We start from the raw sequence: 21,887 nt of genomic DNA, 5'->3' as shown, positions 1-21,887 counted from the left end.
TCATTCACCTGCCACTGTCTTCCAACTCCACAACTGCTCACCATCCCAACCTAGCATTACTCTAGCAGATTGTATGTTGCTTCAGTTGCTCAGTGTTGACCATTCACTATGCTCAAACTGTTTCTGACATAACTATTTGTTTGCCAAAAACCAAATCATCAGAAATCCATGATAAGAGATTATACGGGTCCTGAAGAAGGGTCTTGGCCCGAAATGTTGACTGTTTATTCTTTTCCTAGATGCTGCCTGACCTTCTGAGTTTCTCCAGTATTTGGTGTGTGCTGCTTTGGATTTCCAGTGTCTGCAACTTCATTATAGGAAACTCTTCAGATGGGAAAGTACTTCTCTGCACCCAGTACAGAAGTGAAAGCTAGAAGAAATTGATCTCATCACTAGAAAAATTAACGAACCAGTAACTACATCGGCTTTGAAAGAAGCACGTAAATCAGTAAAACAGTTATTGTTCAATGCTGCCATCTAACTCTCTTGATGAGGTCAACTGCTGTCTTGCACTCAGGTCACAAATCCTTACTCATTTTATGATACACTTGCAATAAATTGGAAGGTATACTGTTTTTGTGCAAAACTGCTTCAGCACTTATGACCCAGGCACCCACTGTATCTGAAATTATGATTAAGTAATTTGTTAATAATAGCAAGAGAGTTTTCTGTGCAGAATTGGTCTAGTGTGGACATCCTATTTATAGCTTATATCAGGGAGCCCTTAAGTTTGAGGTCGATATTCCACTTCTATATAGAAGTTACCAGAGGTCTGTGAGGTTCAGATGAACTCCCAGTCATTGCTGTCTGCAGCTTCTGACCTGAGGTTGTCTGAGCATAATGACCTAGGGAGCTAAAAGGGGTGGAAAGGTCAAAAGGGTGCTATGTATACAAACATGTTAACTTGTGGCTGAGAAGGTCCTGAGTCAGCTCATTGCAAATACTCTCAGGTGTGGTACATATCATCCTGTGATGACCAAATTTTCTGTATATGGGTGCCACATCCTCTTTTCACACGCTCCTTGAGCTAACATGTTTTTGTTCGATAGCTACAGCATTTGCCTGATGATTTCTGGAATTTAGAAGAATGTCTAAAATTTAGAAGCAAAATATCTGTGGAGGGAGATAGAAAACAAGCTGAAAACATTGTTAAGTTGAAAACAAAACCAACCTTTGGCTAGCTGCTTCTTTGTCTTCAAGACTTTTTCAATGTTACAATCAATACTGGCATATGAATGGGGGATTGTAGTCTTGGACTCTGTTAGTCTCCGTGCAATGACTTGCCGAACATTACTGGAAGGAATTTCAGAGAATGTGCCCTGGAAGCAACAGGAAACAGTTGTCAAGAAAGAATTTGAATTCACACTACATAGACCTTATCAAAAGAATGCTCAGTGACCAACAGACTACATCTAGGATATAGACACTGCAGTTATACAGGCAGAAATGCTAGTCAAATTTCCACATGTTGGAAATAAATGTTATGAGATAAATTATCAGTTTGTCCGTTTTGATGATCCTGACATGCTGATTACAGGTTGACAAAACACCCATGGTATTCCTGAAAACTGATCATAAAACTTTGTAGGTTATTCTGCACTGGTAGGTGGCACTTCTCGTCCATAAGATTCCACAATACAACTTGTGTTCTTGTTCAGAAAGCTGGCTTTGGCACCTGTGCTACCACTTATTCCAAGAATTACCCAGGCATGCCTGAAAGTGCTGGCATCAGCTTAAGATTACTTCTGATGACTCCTCGTGGACAACACAATATTCTACATGCCTTCCACCTCTCCAGCTAAACCGGGTGCAATGGCTATACAAACAAATATCAGCTAAAGGGAGAAGAGTTCAAAAAGTTCAACATTCAAAGTACATTTATTATCAAAGAATGTATACCCAAGAACATAAGAAATAAGAGCAGGAGTAGGCCATCTCTCCCTTTAAGCCTGCTCCGCCATTCAATATGATCATGGCTGATCTGGCCATGGACTCATCTTCACCTACCTGCCTTTTCCCCATAACCCTTAATTTCCCTACAATGGAAAAATCTATCTAACCTTGTCTTAAATGTATTTACTGAGGTAGCCTCCACTGTTTCATTGGGCAGAGAAATCCAGATTCACCACCCTTTGGGAAAAGCAGTTCCTCCTCATCTTTGTTTTAAATCTACTCCCCCGAATCTTGAGGCTATGTCCCCTAGTTCTAGTCTCACCTATCAGTGGAAACAACTTCCCTGCCTCAGTCTTATCGATCCCTTTCATACTCTTGTATGTTTCCATAAGATCTCTTCTCATTCGTCTGAATTCCAGTGAGTACAGTCCCAGGCAACTCAATCGCTCCTCATAGTCTAACCCCCTCATCTCTGGAATCAACCTTGTGAACCTCCTCTGCACCATCTCCAAAGCCAATATATCCTTCCTGAGGTAAGGAGACCAGAACTGCACACAGTACTCCAGATGTGGCCACACCAGTACCCTGTACAGTTGCAGCATACTATACACAACCTTGAGATTCATCTCCTTAAAAGCAGCCACAAAACAAAGAAACCCAATAGAATCCATTAAAAAAGACCATCAAACACTCAATGTGCGAAAAAAGAACAAATGTAATCAATAAAAAGTAAACAAATCACACTCAGAACTTAAGTTCACCGAAGTGAGTCCACAGCCATGAAGCTTGTTCATCACCGCAGTCAGTCCAGGATCCTGTTAGTTGCTGGCCACAGCCTCAGAACAGCACAGAGATGAGTAAACCTCATCAAGCTACTACCATAACACCTGTCTGCCCCTCACCTGTGGACCTGACTGCCCAAACTTTTCAACTTGGCCTGGCACTTAAATTAGCCAAACATTAACTAGCTCCTCACTCTTGATTCTGGTCCCTGCTGTTTTGATTCGGTCCCCAAGCCCGCTCCAGCAATGGGCAAACATCGGCTCATCCTTTGCTCTTGAACCCAGGCCCCACCACCTCAATTTTGCCCCAACATGCCACACTGCAAACTTGCTGCACCTTCAAGACTGCCGTTCACAAAATAAAAATGCTAGGTTGATCAGGCAGTTCAAAAGTACATCCGAAAGGGAAGTTACAGGCTATGATTGCAATGATCGTTGTCCAGAAAAATGTGTAATTGATGGAGTAGTTAGTAGATTTGTTTACTGCCAGTAAGACATCACTGTGTTTCCACCAACACCATCTTAAACTGGAAAAGAGGCATGTTTATTAAAAAACATTTCAAAGGTACATTTAATGTCAGGGAAACTTATACAATATACATCCTGAAATTCTTTTTCTTCGTAATCATCCATGAAAACAGAGGAGTGCCCCAAAGAACGAATGACAGTTAAATGTCAGAACCCCAAACCCCCCCCCCCCACAAGCAGCAGCAAGGCAATGACCCCCCTCCCCACCAGCAAAACAGCATCGGCACCCCCCACCGAACACTCAAGTGTACAGCAAAGCATCAATAAAGACACAGACTTGCAGTACCCCAAAGACTACTTGTTCACCTGGTAACTCCACATACCACAGGCTCTTTCTCGCCCCGTAATAAGGGAAAATGAGGTGTCTCTGTTTCACAGCAAGAGGGGAGACATGACAAACAACTCGCCGATTTACAATGTTAAAAGTCCGTTGTGCTGCTTCTTCCGAGCTCTATGCCCAAAGAACTCGGGTCTCTGGGCACACAGTCAGCTCACTGCTTTCGATCTTCCATCTCCCACGACACACCAATTACCTGCAGAGGCACCAACCTCGCGTCTACCCGCCTCCAGAGCCACAAAATCCCGAAACTCCGAAGGCGGGCTCATCTTCTAGGCCGCGTCCTTGGTATATTGAATAACAGTCAGTCGTAAGATCCCAAGAGTGGGTCCCATTACCGCAAAGAACCAAAGTCAGCGTGTAACTCCAGGTCAGGGTATTTGGGGATAGTTTCAGTGTTCTACATTTATATTTTAGAACAGGAATATACTTTTAAGCATATTTGCTCTTAATCTTTTTAAACAGAATTTTTACTTATTATCAAACTGACCCAGTCATTACTAAATGTTTGTGAATGCCACTGGCCCTGATCACACTGAGCTCTGACAGCCTGCAAGTGTAGGAAGACTGCTGAAACTCACCAGCTGGCAGAGAGACTCTGGGAGTCCAGGAGGCTGCCAGTGCTGACACAATCCCAAAGGTAACAAAGCCACACTGACGAGAAAGGGCACTTGTTCCCAGCTGAAGACTGTACCGGGGCCGCAGTGGAACAAACAATGTCTGCACAAAGGAAGACATGCTGCATTTTCACTTGGTGCTGGAGTTTCACTCAGTAAAGTGAATGTTAGTGCCCAAGCCTCAGATCTGCACTGCTGGTAGGGTACAAAATTAAGTAACCATATTCAGACCTATATCAACTCATTTATATATTGCTTAGCACTCAAGATCTATTCCCAGGAATGAAAAACCAAATTAAATTGGCATTAATATGCCTCTCTGTGATGTTACAGAGATAAAAATGTGTCACCCAATTCAGAAATTTAGCACAAACCCCTACCCTCCTGGAGCAACCCCCTTCCTTCCTCTGGCACTTCAGAGTCAACAAATCACCCACTGCTGGGTTTGGAGGGTGGGAGATCCAGGCTGAGATGTGGAACTCAAGGCTGCACCATGGTTGGCATAGTGAGAGAAGGCAATTGCAGGGGACCGGCAGAGTGCCTGGATCCTACAAGCATTCCCATTACTTCTTGTTGAATGTGATGGAAGTTGCTATCTCTTCTCTTTGTGACTGCACAGCTCAACCCAAGCAAGAGATTTCCCTCCAGAAGCAGAGTCTATAGGCATACAAAAAAGCTAGATGAACTCAGCAGGTCGGGCAGCATCTGTTGAAAGAAGTAGTCAACGTTTCGGGTCGAGACCCTTCGTCAGGACTAAAGAAGGACGGGGCAGGGGCCCTATAAAGAAGGTGGGGGAGGGTGGAAAACCAATCAGAGGAAAGATCAAGGGGTGGGGGAGGGGAACCAGGGAGGGGATAGGCAGGAGAGGTGAAGAAGGAATCTAAGAGGAAAGCACTATGGGTAGTAGAAGAAGGCAGAGTCATGAGAGGTGATAGGCAGCTAGAAGAGGAGACAGAGTGAAGGTGGGATGGGGGAAGGGAGAGGGAGGGAATTACCGGAAGTTGGAGAATTCAATGTTCATACCAAGGGGCTGGAGACTACCCAGACGGTAGATGAGATGTTGTTCCTCCAACTGAAGTTTGGCCTCATCATGGCAGTAGAGGAGGCCATGTATGGACATATCCCAATGGGAATGTGAAGGAGAGTTGAAGTGAGTGGCAACCGGGAGATCCTGTCTGTTGTGGCAGACAGAGTGGAGATGCTCGACAAAGCTGTCCCCCAATCTGCGTCGGGTCTCGCCGACGTAGAGGAAGCCACACCGGGAGCACCGGATGCAATAGATTACCCCAACAGACTCACAAGTGAAGTGTTGCCTCACCTGGAAGGACTGTTTGGGGCCCGGAATGGTGGTAAGAGAGAAGGTGTAGCATTTATGCTTGCAGGGATAAGTACCAGGTGGGAGATCTGTGGGGAGGGACGTGTGGACCAGGTAGTCACGGAGGGAACGGGCAGTAGGCAGTACCTTTTCTCAGAGTCAGACTACTTGAGGCAATGAATTTTTACTGAGCTGCTCAAACATATTTCTTTTTCTAAATAATGTTAGGATGTGGAAGAATTAAAAAGATAAAAAAGATAACTTCAAATGATATCTGAAGTATTTCTTTTAACAGGTTGTAAGAAAAAACAACTTGAAACATATCCATATTAGTCAGAGGAACTCAAGTCAATGGGTTATTGAAAAATCTTAATAAAACAGTGCAGTTGGCCAAATACATGCTTTTGGTGTGTAATTTTTAAACACATTACTCCTGAAAATGTATTTCTGGTGGTTCTACTGCCTCACAGTGCATATATGCAGTGAGTTAAAAACTTCAAAAATCACCCAAGACGGAAACTTCCTTCAAGGTTTTTATTGAGATGTTATTTGAGATATTGTTGTTTCAATGGCAAATAAAGAGTGGATGGAGATATCTTTCTACCGTGTGCTTCAAAATGAAATTCAATTTAACCTGCAGGAAATGATATAACAGCTTACACACAGGAAGTGCTGAAATGAATTGCGTACAGAACAAACTGCCCCTCTAGTGGCCAGAACACTCCCCACCTGGCATTTAAAGAATGTCAAACTTAACTAATGAAACAAAATTCAAATGATTATTTCATTCAGTCTTCAGCAAAAGAAGGACAGTCTTGAGACTAGTTTTGAAAACAAGTCTTACTATACAGTCTTTAACCATTCTCACTGCGAAAACGTTGACTTTGTTGACATGCTTGCTCGTGGTAATGACTAATGAGCAAATACAGCAATAAGAAACCTTCATTGATATTTTTTTATGTCAGACTCCAAACTATACGTTAATACTTCGTTAATACGTCTGAAAACTTCCCATAACCAGAAAGCTGTAAAGACTGTACAAATCTGTCAACGTTTCGGGTTATCTCTGTAAATGTTTCTGTTTTGTGAATCCTTTTAGATATATAGTTCCTTATGTCCAACAGTATTTAGAGTGGATTTTCTTGTTTATTTGTATATTTAAAGTTAATAGTTATATATTTGTTGCTGCTTATGTGCGATTCCCTGGCTTTGTTAGCATATGTTTAGTGTTTCTGTTTTTGTTTGTGTTCAATAAAAATTTTAAAAAGTTTATAAAAAAGAGGTGACATGGTGCTTACCCAGAATGACATTTGCACAAGTTACCTCTGAAGTCAGTTTTGCCTTGCCCAGGATGAATACAACTTCACTATATCCAGTTCAGCATCTGTGACCTTCAAATATGCACCAGCAGCAGTAGCTTTAGCTGACACACCATAGAAGATGCAGACCTCTTTCTTTTGGGCAGTAGATAGTGGAACTGTTGTGTAGGTTCCTGGAATTTTCAAACGTTTATGATACTGAAGGGAAGAACCCCACTGCTGCCGCTGTTCATGTATTTCGTTAGGGATCCCATCCACAAGTATCCAAGGTCATCTCTCTTAACATGAAGTGTCCCTGGATACTGACTGAAGCAGCAAATCCAAGGGGGTCAAATGGGCTGTTGATAGCAAGCCACAACTCGCAAAATGTCTTTTGGTATCAGCAACCTGGAAAGTAAGGGTGTCGATAACAAGGTCCCATCCAAGGCCCAGACTGTGTTTCACAAGGAGAGAGGTCCTGTCCAAGGGGGTCAAATGGGCTGTTGATAGCAGGCCACAACTCGTAAAGTGTCTTTTGGTATCAGCAACCTGGAAAGTAAGGGTGTTGATAACAAGGTCCCATCCAAGGCCCAGACTGCGTTTCACAGGAGAGAGGTCCTGTCCAAAATCAAGATTCTGTTGACCTTTGGCCAGATCCTCTGATGGAAAATGTTGCATGACCTCAGCACTGTTGGATGCAATCTTATGCAGCCTGAAAGGAGACTGTGCCAATGCCTTGCACAGCATACAGTACACTGACTGCTTCTTCTGCACTAGAAAATGATTTAAGACCATCATCAACATAGAAATGCCTTTCTATGTACATTTATGCTTCAGTCTCAGATTCCTTCTCTCCCTCGATAGCTGTCTTCTTAAGGCTATAGATGAGGGTGAGGGTCAGTTACTTTCAAGTGGTACACCAGAATCTCATTGTCCAGTAGGTGGACATGAAACCACAAGAATCTGAGGTAGTCTCGATGATCCTCTTCACTATGGAACATTTGTTCAAAGTCTACTATCACTGCAACAGATTCCGTTCTGAAGTACACGAGGACCCCAAGCAGGCTGTTGTTGAGGTTTGGACCCCACAAGAGCACATTGTTCAGTGATTATGGCTTTGAAATGCACACGAATCAAAGACAACTCATATTCGTACAGGGTTCTAGAGATGGCAAACACCAAAATTGGCCAAATACCAGTTTTCTTTGTCGGGATCTGGTGGAAGCACTAACTCAGCATGACTGTTCCTGAAGAGCCTCTCCATGAACTCCATGTGATGATCTTTTATTTCTGGTTTCCATCTCAATACATGACTGAGGGACACGAGTCAAATGAGGGCTTGCTCTCAGTTGTCTGCTAGAAGTTGTAGTGATGAGCTAAAGGAAGGGGAGCTATCCAACTGTTTGTCTCATCTTTGCTAAACTCTTTGTTTGAAGGAAGACCTCAACTTTGATGGAAGGTGCCAGCTTATAATCATCTTCTGAGTGACAGAAGACCGCTTTGCATAAATCCAGTTGACAATACGTCAGGGCATTTGGTTTGCTTATCTACAATCTTCCTTCATTTAGATTCTACTCTCACAGGGTCTGAAATCACTTGACTCCTGTTCTCCAGGACATTAGTCTGAAATGGACTGTGAGACTTCACCCACTGTGACCCAATCCAGGTCTGGCCGTAAGCTGCATTACGCTGACCATTGTGCTGCTCACATGCTTTATGTGTATGGATGGTGTCTCTGCCGAACAACAGGAGAATCTCAACAGAAGAGTCAACTTGGGGAATCTTGTCAGCTATGTCCCTAAGATGTGAATGGCCACGTGCAGCTTTAGGAGTTGGGATTTCATCCCTGTTGTTCAGAATATGGTTGCATTCAATGAGAGTTGTCAAGGGTAAGCAGGCCTCCCCTTCTACTGACTCCATGACAAATCCACTGAGTCTTCTTCTGGTAACTTCTGATGTTCCATAACATGTCTTTACAATGTGCGGGGAAGCAAAACTTTGAATACTGAATGTGTCAAATACTGTTGATTTTGCCAATAACTCGTTGATCTGATCAGCCAATATTATATATGCCTTTATTTTCTGTTCAGGATGTCTTTCTGGGTAGACACTAGTCAGTCATTATTTTGGAGCAGGAACCCTTTCCCGCATACCTCTGGGCATTAGGAAACTGCTGCATCTGATGGATGCTCAGCTGCCTCCCCGCTGTGCTCTGCGGTGGTGTGCTGGAACTAATAATTGCCTAAGGTGAATGAAGTGCTGATATGTGCTGATCATGTTTGTACTCAATGCCGTGTATAATAGCTTCACAGTCTCTGTTTGGTGTGCTGTTAAAGCTCAACATTTGAAACATAACGAGCACCCCTTTAGAAAGCACCTTCGAACTGTGTGCAGTTTTTCTCTGAATCCTCTGCACTTCCTTAAGGGGTGAGGTTTCTTATGCATTGGACATTGTCTACTAGGATTCATGATGGAGTTTTCTACTTCAGTTTTGTCAACAGGGCAGGGGTTTTGGTTTTCTAGGCTTTTGCTGGAGACCTCTCTTTGAATGAAGCATTACCAAAAGTTGAGAGAATAAAACTGAGGTAATTTGGCATTTCTGCGTGGCAGCAGATAAAGGATGAAAATGGCAGTTAGTTTTATACCTGAAAACCTTTAGTTATCCACTGTTCTTGCGCATTGTTTAGAAGTTTGTCCACTATAGGGTTTATTCTACTTGCAGAGTCCAAGAAACTCAGTTCTGGTAGGTAACCCTAATTTTTTTTTTAGCAACTTGCAGCTCCGACAACAGACCTGTGAGCTCCTGCAGCTTACATGGTTCATTGTGTGAGAGCTTTGGAAAATTATCATGTCTGCTGAAGAGAGTTTCTTTGATTGTCTCTGGAGAGTCATAGCATTTGTCTAACCTCCGCCACAGCATTTGCAAACCTGTAGCTGATAGCACTGCCTTAACCCTTTATTGATCCCACTTGGAATCAATGAAGTATTTATTATTATTATTAATCATGTTGCAGAGATTCCCCAAGCCACTTTTAGAAAAGGTCTACCTCTTTGCCAGGTTTGAGGTTTAGTCCTTCCACAGCATTGCGAAAGATTGGCTTCCAGGACAGATAACAGATAGACTGGTTTGTTGAACACTTATAGCCCTGCTCTGATAAGTTCTTAATAAGTCAGATACCTCATAAAATCTAATGCAGTTCCTGAATGAGGGCATTGTGCAGACCGGTTTGCCAGGTGTGTGCTGGGATAGATGAAAACTCAGTTTGTCCATGTCTGCACAAATGTGGTTGGCATCAGTAGCAACTCTTGACCGAGGTTTAAGGCAGTGATATAACTGCAGAAGTGGATGTTGTGGGTCGTTGCCCGACGCCGGCCCCCTAGGCCTGAGTCGACGTAATAGTAGCTGCTGTAGACCTTCACTGTCAATACCTGGACTATATGAAAACGACATGTTAGCTGTGTGGTGTAGACAGCTTATCCTTGTAGAGGTTGAGCACTGCCTTTTTCATAGCCAGAATGCATTTGGACATATTGTTTATTAAGTTCTTTGGTGGTTGTGATGGCGAAGCATGACTGATTCTGGTTGTAGACTTGTCAACAGCTGATTTACCTCTGCTGAGAAAGCCTCAGCTTCAAGTCCTTCCCTGAGCACGCTTAATGTAATCTATACACGTGTTTCCTCCATGTCCATGTGCTTTCTCCAATTGCGTCTCAACTTTGCGTTCAGCATATGCTGTTCTTATTTTTAATTGCTTCTGCTCTGGCGCAGTCTCCTACTGCAGCTATGCTAGCTGTGGATTCCTTTGAGCATCGCAAAGATGCAATCGACATGCCACATTCTGACCTGACTTCCAGGTCTCCATGATTGATGTTGCTTGGGTCAGAAGCTGACATTGTCATGTACTGCGTTCAAATGTGTCTCCAGTCCGTGGGTGATGCCTTTAAAGAAATGGCACTTTTCACTCTACTGCCCTCGCAGTGTATATATACAAAGCTATGCAGTACATTAAATTCCTTATCAAAAATCACCTCAGATGGAAGCTTCCTTCAGGATTTTTAATGAGATCTTACTCATGAAAAGATATTGCTGTTTCAAGGGCAAATACAGAGCGGACGAAGGTAGATGTCTTTCCACAGTGTGCTTCAAAACTAAATCCAAATTAACCCTTGCAGAAAAATATATAAAAACAGTTTATGTACAGGAACTGATGTCCATACAAAATGAACTGAGCTTCTAGAGGCCAGAATAGTAGTCTTAAAACCAGAGTGTTAATTAGAACATAAAAGGTAAACTAGATACTGTACCAGTTTAATAAAAGGTAAATATTTTTTGTACTTTTTCCATTCTGATGCACACTTAACATTGTCAGTTAGCAGGCATCAGCTCAACCACTCGGCCCAGACTGAACTCCTGTCCACATTACTTCTAGTGCCCTCTCTAGAATGGTAATGTGATGCAGAAAAGCAGGTAAGGGCAATACAAATTCAGCCTTGCCAGGAACATCCACAATTAGTCATCCTCTGCATCTGTGGAAGTTTAGGAAATGTAGATATTGAGGGTGTTGGAAAATATGCAGTTATGAAGTACAGCTAATAGGTTGAACAATTCATGCCTAATAAATAACGAAAAAATGTTACACTCAGTAGAGTATGCTTTTCCTGCGGAATGAAGTACTGTCCATCTACAGTGCTCGGAATGACTTATTTTCAGAACAGGTATTTTTATTAATTAGATCTACATTCTTTAATGTGGTGAAATTTTGCTAAGGATATCAGTAAGCCTTTGAAAATATCCAAACTTTACAAAAGTGGGGCATTCTGAAACAGAACCTGAGCAGATATCTACCATACGATGATGAACACAAATAATTTGCGGCTGTAGAAATCACATGCAAAGTTAGAAATATCAATTGACAATTGATGGGCAATGTTTAGTTGCTATCAGTACACTGTTCTATAAAATATTAAAGTGTAGATGTTCATCTCGATTGGCACAGAAATAGTAGAAGAAAAACATCATTTTGCTTTTCTAAAATAATACAATGAGTTTTAGAGTATCAAGGGAATGAGTTGATTAACTGCCTCAGCATTTGTTGTGATGGTTTGAGGAAATTTCTGAATTTATATTATCCTCCATTGTAACCTGGGTGTCCTTCATCTGGAAAGTGGAATGCTATTCGCTCTCCTGAATCTGCCAGTTTATACAGATGAATTATGTAAGTCTTCTATATTGCTTTGTATAAGTTGGGTATCATACATTGTAAGATATGTCTGTTTTCCAGACATCCTTCAGATTTTGCAGCTTATCATTGTTGTGAAGCATTTCTATTACCAAAGCTCCTACATTGTTTTGATGAAATTTGTGGTAAAACTGAAGTCTTTTATCTGTCATTGACAGTAAACAAGTTTCTCTGACAAGCAAACATAATAAGCCATCACCTAAAATTCTAATTAATCAATGCTGTGCCACTTTTATAGCATAGTCCCAGGAACTAGTCAGCTCATACTGGAGTGAGTGACATCTCTGAAAGTTTTTAAACAGGTCAACCTGCCACATATTTTATGTAGACCAAAAAACAGTACAGCACGGGATTCACTTCCACTCACCATGTCTACACTACATCTCTCCATTGCCTGCATGTTCATGTGCCTATCACAAATTTTGTTAAATGCCATTGTCTTATCCACTTCCACCACAACACCTATCAACATAAGACCATACGACAAATGAGCAAGGCCATTTGGCCCATCAAATCTGCTCTACCATTCAATCATGGCTGATTTATTTTCCCTATCAATCCCATTTCCATGCCTTCTTCCTCTAACCTTTGATGCAGTAGATCCTGTGTAAGAAAAAACTTTGCTTGCACACCTCCATTAAATTTCCATAATTCAACTTAAAGCTATACCCTCTTTAATTTGACATTCTACTTTGGGGCAAATGATTCTGTCTACCATTATCCATGCCTTGCATAATTTTATGAACTTTTATCAGATCTCCCCTCTACAGAGAAAACAATCCAAGTCTGTGCAACTTCACCTCACAACTAATACACTCCAATGCAGGCAGCATCCTCTTCTGCACTTTTTCCAAAGCATCCACATCTTTTCTGTAATGGGGCAAGCGCAGCTACACACAGTACTCCAAGTGCAGCCTAACCAAAGCTTTTGTACAGTTGCAACATGGCTTTCTGACTCTCATGCTAATAGAACCCAATTAAACTTAAAATAATTATTGGTTTGTAAACAGTTTTACTTTCCTTCTTTTAAAACTGTGCAACCTCATATTCTCTTCATTTAATTCTGAAATACTTCTTAAAGTAACTTTAGCAAGAGAAAATTTTGATGCTTTTTAATTCCTGCCATACAGGTATTTTATTCAAATTGGTCAGTTATGACAATTGAAAATTTCTATGCAACTAAATACTAATAAGAACATAGCCTCCAGTCATAAAAGGAGCCTAGGTGTTTCAGGTTCGCCTGTAAAACTTGATGGCTAAGTGACTGACAGGTCTAAAGACAAGAATACAAAAAGGCCATCTCATTGCATTGGAAAAAAATTAAGGGTTGAGGAAAGTTCATCTGTCAAGTTACTTTAGGAAACATTCTATAATTACATGAAGGCAATGTAAGCCTATGTAATTTCTATGAGGACTGCCTGTAGCTTTCACAGTTGTTTACAGACATACAATGCAATGATATCAACTACACTACAATTTAGTATTACATCACTTTCTGTTGGAGAGATTGTAACCACAATGGAACACTTGCTCCTCCGGAGTCTGACCCTAAACTGCTATGCTTTGCCAAATACTTCCTGAAGAGAGTTAGTTTAACCAAAAAAACCTACAATAATGAGCCTCATACACAAAATGTTACAAACACTGATGGGCTTGTATGGCTAACTCAACTGTTTCGCTGATACATTCAGCATTTTCATGGATTCTACATGTATATAAACATCTGTTCTATACTTGATAGTGAAAAGGTGCAGAAACCAAGAGAAGCTATAATGAGGGCTTTCACTTTTCCAGTATTGATTGGAACTTCCTTAATATAGGGTAGGATTTGTTCAGAGATCCACAAGAGCATCTTGAAACAGTACGTTAAGAGTCCAACTAGAGGGAAATGCACCAAGCTGGGTTACAAACCTCAGCGGATAAACATTTTAAGAATAGTGACCATAACTCACTATGTTTTAAGAACAGTTATGAGTAAGTGCTTGTGGGAAGGCACTACATTGGGGGAGAGCAAATTATGACAGAATAAGACTGGAGCTAAATAAAGGGTGTTGATTGGGAGCAGCTGCTGTCAGAACAAGTCCACTCCTGACATGTGGATGTTGTTTAAATATCATTTAAGCAGAGTTCAGGATTGGTACATTCTGGTAAGGAATAAGGACAAGGATGGTAAGGGAACCTTGGATGACCTGAGAGAGGAAGTAAAAGGAAGCTAAAATAAAATGGTTGTAGATTATAATGAAACACCAAAGTGTTCAAGTAAGTGATTAGGTCAAAAGGGACCATGAAATGACCCTGGTGAGCAGGTAACTAAGGAGTGGGCAGGTCCACTCAAGGGTAAAGGAGGGAATTTGTGTTACGAGTCAAAGCAAGTGGCCAAGATACTAAGAGTACTTTGTTTGCCATTTATCGTGGAGAAGGATTTGAAGGATAGTGAAGACAGAGTGGGGCATGGTAATGTGCTAGGGTATTTTGAGATTAAGAAAGAGATAGTGCTTGTTCTTTTGAAGAACATTAAGGTGGTGGAATCCAAGGGCTAGATGGCATACATCTCAGAAAATTGAAAATAAGGAGATTGCTGGGACTTTGACCAAGATCTTTGTGTCCTCACTAGCAATAAGCAAGGTCACAAAAGACTGGAGGGCAGAAGATGTTGCACCATTGATCAAGGAAGGAAATGGAAAATAAACTAGGTAATTTTATGTCAGTGAGCCTCATGTCAGTGGTAGGGAAACTACTGAAGTGGTTACTGAGGAATAGTATTTATGCACATTTGGAAAGACATGGCTTGCATAGGGACAGTCCACATGCCTTTGCACAGGGCAAGCCACGCCTTAGAAACACGATCAAACTACTTGAGGAGATGACAAAGGAGCTTTTACAGGGTATGGCAGTGGACGTTATCACAGGTATTTGATAAAACCCTTCATGGTAGATTGATTCAGAAGATAAAGATGCTTGGGATCAAGGTGAATTGCAAGTTTATATTCAGAACTGGATTGTCCAAAGAACTCAGAATAGGAGTAGAAGGCTCGTATTCTGGCTGGAGGTCCATGACCAGTGATGACTCACAATGAGTGGTGCTGGGACCTCTTCTGGTTATGATATTCAGTGGATTCCCATTAATATGGCCATTGGTAATTGGAGCAGCTGCTTATTTGGGATAATTTGTGAAGAACAAAGCTAATTGAAAATAGCTGCGATTCCATTTTGTTACACCACTTAAATGGGGCAGAAGGCTGTTGCCGAAGTTTCTAACTAAAGTTCGTTGGGTGCCCTGTGTGTGTGGCTGCTAATCACTACACTATGCTTAGAGCGAACAGTTTTTAAATAGCAGCAGTTGTGTGTGGCTGTGTTCAAAAACCAGTGATTTTTTTGTCACTACTTCAAAAAGTTAAGAACTATGAAGAATTTGAAGGTATCAACAATCATCTTGAATGTTACAATGAAAAGGAAGATTTGGAGGATACAATTGTATGAAGCCAGTCCACTAGTTGCCTGTGCCGAGTTTGTTCACAGTCAATCAAATGGGCACTGCAGCATAAGTGCGAATGAATTTATTTCCAGCATCTGCAGATTCACTCGTGCAAATGAATTCCTCCATTGATAACTATTAGAAACTACAGTTTTATGGTACTGTAGTAACATAGTTAGTATTCTAATTTGTTCTGTAATTCATCTGTTGGCAGAATCTCAGATGGTGATGAGAGGGCATACAGGAGCGAGATACACCAGCTAACTGAGTGGTGTCACAGCAAGAACCTTGCACTCAACGTCAGTAAGACCAAAGAGCTGATTGTGGACTTCAGAAAGGGTAAAACGAGAGACAACAAACTAATCCTCACAGAGGGATCAGAAGTGGAGAGAATCAGCAATTTCAAGTTCCTGGGTATCAATATCTCTGAGGCTCCAACGTGGTCCCAACGTATCAATGCAGCTATAATAAAGGCAAGACAGTAGCTGTATTTCATCAGAAGTTTGAGGAAATTTGGTTTGTCACCTAAAACACTTGAAAATATCGACAGATGTTTCATGCAGGCTGCATCACCATCAGGTATGGGTGGGGGGCTACTGCACAAGATTGAAGGAAACTACAGAGAGTTACAAAATTAGTCAGCTCCATCATGGATATTAGCCTCAGTAGTATCTCAGACATCTTCGAGAAGCGGTGCCTCAGCAAAGTGGCTTCCATCATCAAAAACCCCCACTACCCAGGACATGCTCATTGTTACCATCAGGAAGGAGGTACAGAAGCCTAATGGCACACACTCAATGATTCAGTAACAGCTTCTTCTCTGCCATTCGATTTCTGAATGGACATTGAACCCATGAACACTACCTCACTACTTTTTCTTTTATTTCCTATTTTGCACTGTCTATATACACATACACACTGTAATTAACTTTTTTCCCCCTATATTTGTCATATATTGCTTTGTACTGCTTCTGCAAAGTTAACAAATTTCACAATATACTCCGGTGATGTCAAACCTAATTCTGATTCTGTTAGCTTGTCGAGGGGTGATTGATAAGTTTGTGGCCCAAGGTAGGAGTCATTTTAGAAAACCTGGCATATTTATTTTCCTACATTTACACACTTAGTCCAGCGGTTGTGGAGCATATGGGATCCCTTTTTTGTAGAAGTCTGTGTCTTGGTCCTCCAGAAGTGGTCCATGGCATGGGGTGATTGATAAGTTCGTGGCCTAATGTAGAAGGAGATGAGTTATTAACTTTAAACTTTCTGCATTTTCACTCAAAGAGTTGAACTGCACATGCACGTAACAACAGCTGTATAACTCACCTCCTTCTACCTTAAGCCACAAACTTATCAATCACCCCTGCTGTGGACCACCTGGAGAGTCCAAGACACTCTTATTACATGCACGTGCAGTTCAACTCTGAGTGAAAATGCAGAAAGTTTGAAGTTAATAACTCATCTCCTTCTACCTTAGGCCACGAACTTATCAATTACCCCTGATGTGGACCACTTCTACAAAGAAGGGATCCGTATGCTCCACGACTGCTGGACTAAGTGTGTACAGGTGGGAGGGGACTATGTTGAAAAGTAAATATGCTAGGTTTCCTAAAACTGACTACCTTAGGCCACGAACTTATCAATCACCCCTCATAGTTCATGCTCTGCCTCCCCGGCTCCCTCACCAATTTATTCCATTTTTTTCATCCATAATGCCTGGAAAACAGCCTGCAACTTCCAATAAGGGTAGTACATCTAAGTTGCCTAAGAAAAGCATCAGCATGAATGCGAAACTGCACGTAATATGGTGTGAGGATGTTAATGATAGGGATGTTGAAGAGTTATTGCATTCTCATGGTGAGAGCCTTAATAATGAAGAGCTTTGAGAATCGGCAGAGCAACGCATCCTGGGCGAATCTGAGGGCATGAATGGAGAAGAGGAAACACCAGCAAGAAACCTCACAACAAAATTCCTCAGCACTGGCAGCAGTACGATCACACAAATCATGGACCAGTTCATCAATAATGACCCTGACTGGGAGTGAAGCAATCAGGCAAAGAGAGCTGTTCTCGACATGATTTCCTGCTACCGAGAACTGCATCATGAGAGGAAACATAAGAAAAGACAATCAAGTCTCAACGCCTACTTGAAGAAGAAGCCAAAGTGAGAGGAGAACCCACAGCCTGATCCCTCTTCTAAGATGTAACCACCACCTGCTTCCCTCCGCCCCTGCTGCCATGTGTTGCTGCTCCACAGATGTGCATGAATTACTGTGTATATATAAAATAATATCATATATCTTGGGTTTGAATTTTTTTTAAATCAGGCACAGATGTCCATTTATGTAGTGTTATTATGACCCCACATAGCACTGATTTACTTAATGCTCCACCTCCAAGGAGCACATCCTCACTCAGCATTAAGCGGGGCCTGAAAGAATTTCCATGAAACTTTGGATAATTGGGACAGCTGGTTAATTGGATCAAAACACACTGGTCGCGACATGTCCCGATTAACTGGAATCCACTGTACATCAAAGATCTGGATGAAAATGCAGATGGGTGGAGGAGCAAGGTTGTGGATGACACCAAGATTACTGGAGCTGTGTTCAATATAGAAACTATCAAAGAATACAGCAGGATATAAATTAGTTACAGATATGGGCAAATTTGTGGCAGATGGAGTTTAATCTGGGCAAGTGTGAGGTGTTGAATTTTGGGAGGTCAAATGAAAGGAGAAAGTATAATATATTTATGAAAATATAATTTTCATAAATAGTAATGATGAGTTGAACCACCCAAGAAACAAATCTCAAAAAAACTAATAGGTTCTCAAATATTACACTGTATTCTAAACTTTGACAATATACAGGTTTCTTTTAGTCATTTCAAATAATTGCTACAGAGGCTAAACCAAACCATGGAAGGTTATACTTGATATCTATTACCTATCAACTCTGGGGTCCTTGTTCCATCAAACCATATTAGCTTTGTTCCATCTCTTAAGAAATTTGCTTTACCCTCCTTCCACTGTTGTGTGTATATATTTTTGCTACTCATTGACATTTGTAATTCATAATGTCAAGTCTCTAACTTCTCAACTCATTCTCTGTTATACCATATATCTGTGTTCTCAAAAAACTCTCTACAGCCTTTGATTGCAATGCTTTTTAGTCTCATCCTATAACTTATCCATTCCTTGTCATCTCCACCAATGGCCATCTTTTCCATCTCCAAATTCAATCCTTTATGATACGGTCTTTTAATTGATTTTGTTTTGTTATGAGATTATGCCATACTGTAATATATCCCTATCAGAGGATATTCTCTACCTTTATTTTAAACACTAATTAGATTCCAAAATTCCCCATTCTTATGGACAAAACTCAAGTTATAGTTTAATTCCTCTGTTCTGCACACTATTGGATTGCTTTTCTACACATATTCCATGACCAGTATAATATTCTTCAGATAATACTCTGCTAAACTGGCATCAAATGTTCCAAAGGTGCCCAAACAGTTCTGTGCAATATCTGTACAATATTCACAAAATAAGAAACAGTTCAACCCAATCATATCATAGTCAGGGATTTCAATCAGGCTTGTATGAAGAAACCCCTGCCCAATTATCATCATCAAATAACCCGTAGCACCAAAGGTCCCAATCACACTAGACCACTACTAAGACAAGGAATGGCTACTGTTCCATACCCAGACCACAGTATGGGAAATCTGATCAGTTGGCTGTCTGTCTCCTACCTGCATACAGGCAGAGGGCTAAGAATACGGTTCCAGAGATTAGGGCAACAAAGAGGTGGTTGTGGGAGGCAGAGGAGTGGCTGGGGGATTACTTTGAGTCAGTGGACTGGGCCATGTTCAAGGACTCATCTATGGATCTGAATGAATACACCATGGTTGTCATATACTTTATAAAAACAGTTGTAGCCGAGTGTGTCCTCACAATAATTTTCAGAGTCAACCAGAAGCCCTGGTTGAACCATGAGATCCATAATCTGCTGAGGGCCAAATCAGAGGCATTCATGTTTGGCGACCATATAAGTTACAAGAGGTCCAGGCACAATCTCTGGAAAGACATCAGATGGGCAAAGTGGCAGTTCCAGACCAAACTTAAATCAATGATGGATGCCTGATAGTTGAGGCAGGGCTTGAATACTTCTTACACTTACACTTCTTACAAAGTGAAATCAAGAAATGTAGGCCACAAGAGGGCTTAGCTTCTAGATGAACTCAATGCCTTCTATGGTCACTTTGACTGTCAAAACATGGAGGAACCATCACAAACTCCCACAGCCCCCAATGATCCTGTGATTTCAGTCTCTGAGGCTGACGTGAGTATATCCTTTAGGAAAGTGAACCCACAGAAAGCATCTAGCCCAGATGGGGTACCTGGACGAGTACTAAAAACTTGCACTTACCAACCGGCTACAGTATCCCGAGATCTTTAACCTCTCGCTTCGGCAATCTGTGATACCCACCTGCTTCAAGCAGGCTTCAATTATATCAGTGTCAAAGGAAAATGTGGTAACTTCCCTCAGTGACTCATCCATTAGCACTTGCATGAACAGTGATGAAGTGTTTTGAGAGGATGGTGCTGAAACATATCAACAGGTCCATGGTAGATGCTATCTCACTAGCTCTTCACACAACCCTGGAACATCTAAACAGCAAAGGTGCAAACATCAGGATACACTTTATCGACTACAGCTCGGGATTCAATACTATCATCCTCTCAAAACTAATCAATAAGCTTCACTACATTCCCTGCAAGGTCAATAGTATGGTGTTCAGAACTACACACAATACTCCAACTATGGTCTAATCAGGATTCTGTATATTGAATAATTTTTGTTCCCTGCATTTCAGTCTCCTAAATAGAACAGCCACTGTTCCATCAGTCAGCTTGCTTCTGTAACAATCCACAATAGATTAATAATGTTATTTCACTATCTTTGGATCTCCTGCCCTCGCTGCATCAACTGTTTAGGTTTTCATTGTCTTCATTACTTTCCCATTTTCTCCATGTTACTTTTTACTTTGCTCCTTTTCAATTAATGGTAACCTTATACATTCTTGTAATGCCTGATTGAATTTATATAATTCAGGAATAATTCTCATCTTTCAACAGCACTTGATTACTTCCTAGTTTCTTTCTCTCTCACTACAGTCAATTCCTTCCTCATTCCTTCAAAGTTAGCTGTTTGATGGCCAATACCCACCATTTATGTAGTGTTATTATGACCCCACATAGCACTGATTTACTTAATGATCCACCTCCGAGGAGCACATCCTCACTCAGCATTAAGCGGGGCCTGAAAGAATTTCCATGAAACTTTGGATAATTGGGACAGCTGGTTAACTGGATCAAAACACACTGGTCACGATATGTCCCGATTAACTGGAATCCACTGTACATCAAAGATCTGGATGAAAATGCAGATGGGTGGAGGAGCAAGGTTGTGGATGACACCAAGATTACTGAAGCTGTGTTCAGTACAGAAACTATCAAAGAATACAGCAGGATATAAATTAGCTACAGATATGGGCAAATTTGTGGCAGATGGAGTTTAATCTGGGCAAGTGTGAGGTGTTGAATTTTGGGAGGTCAAATGAAAGGAGAAAGTATTCAGTTAATGGTACACCCCTTAATAGCATTGAGATACTGAGGGATCTTGGGGTCCTGGTCAATAGTTCACTGAGAGTGGCTATACAAGTAAGTAAGAAATAAGGAAGCTGTATGGCATGCTTGCCTTCATTGGTAGGGGTACTGAGTACCAGAATAAGGAAGTTATGCCGCAGCTATATAAAACTTCAATCGGACTGCACTTTTATAATTGTCACCTATTAGCTACCTCAAAATATAATTTTTGTTATGAATAGTTTTTGTTCCCTGCATTTCAGTCTCCTAAATAGAACAGCCACTGTTCCATCAGTCATCTTGTTTCTGCAACAATCCACAATAGATTAATAATGTTATTTCACTATCTTTGGGTCTCCTGCCCTCGCTGCATCAACTGTTTAGGTTTTCATTGTCTTCATTACTTTCCCATTTTCTCCATGTTACTTTCTACTTTGCTCCTTTTCAATTAATGGTAACCTTATACATTCTTGCAATGCCTGATTGAATTTATATAATTCAGGAATAATTCTCATCTTTCAACAGCACTTGATTACTTCCTAGTTTCTTTCTCTCTCACTACAGTCAATTCCTTCCTCATTCCTTCAAAGTTAGCTGTTTGATGGCCAAAAACCACTAGATCTTCCTTTTTCCTGTTCCTGATTTTGAGTTATAACCTTTCAAGAGGAACTTCCCCTAACCACCAGATCATTATTCTTCTTTTATTAGACAATCAAATTTTGCATTACACCGTCCATATCAGGTTG

The 21,887-nt window shown here is 41.2% G+C and overlaps 1 protein-coding gene across 2 annotated transcripts in view; it reads right to left on the bottom strand.

Annotated features, from left to right (window-relative positions):
• The window catches only part of pdhx (pyruvate dehydrogenase complex component X), a 231,935-nt gene that overhangs the window by 69,304 nt on the left and 140,744 nt on the right, over window positions 1-21,887 (bottom strand). For both annotated transcript variants that reach the window (XM_073049131.1, XM_073049130.1), the window contains exon 7: window positions 1,172-1,319. In XM_073049131.1, the coding sequence (XP_072905232.1) occupies window positions 1,172-1,319 (148 nt within the window). The remainder of the gene's footprint in view (window positions 1-1,171; window positions 1,320-21,887) is intronic.

The sequence above is a fragment of the Hemitrygon akajei genome, chromosome 6 (assembly GCF_048418815.1).
Source record: "Hemitrygon akajei chromosome 6, sHemAka1.3, whole genome shotgun sequence".
In the NCBI taxonomy this organism is placed as follows: Eukaryota; Metazoa; Chordata; class Chondrichthyes; order Myliobatiformes; family Dasyatidae; genus Hemitrygon; species Hemitrygon akajei.
Note: the sequence above shows the minus strand (reverse complement) of the source record. Positions and strands in the feature narration are given on the sequence as shown.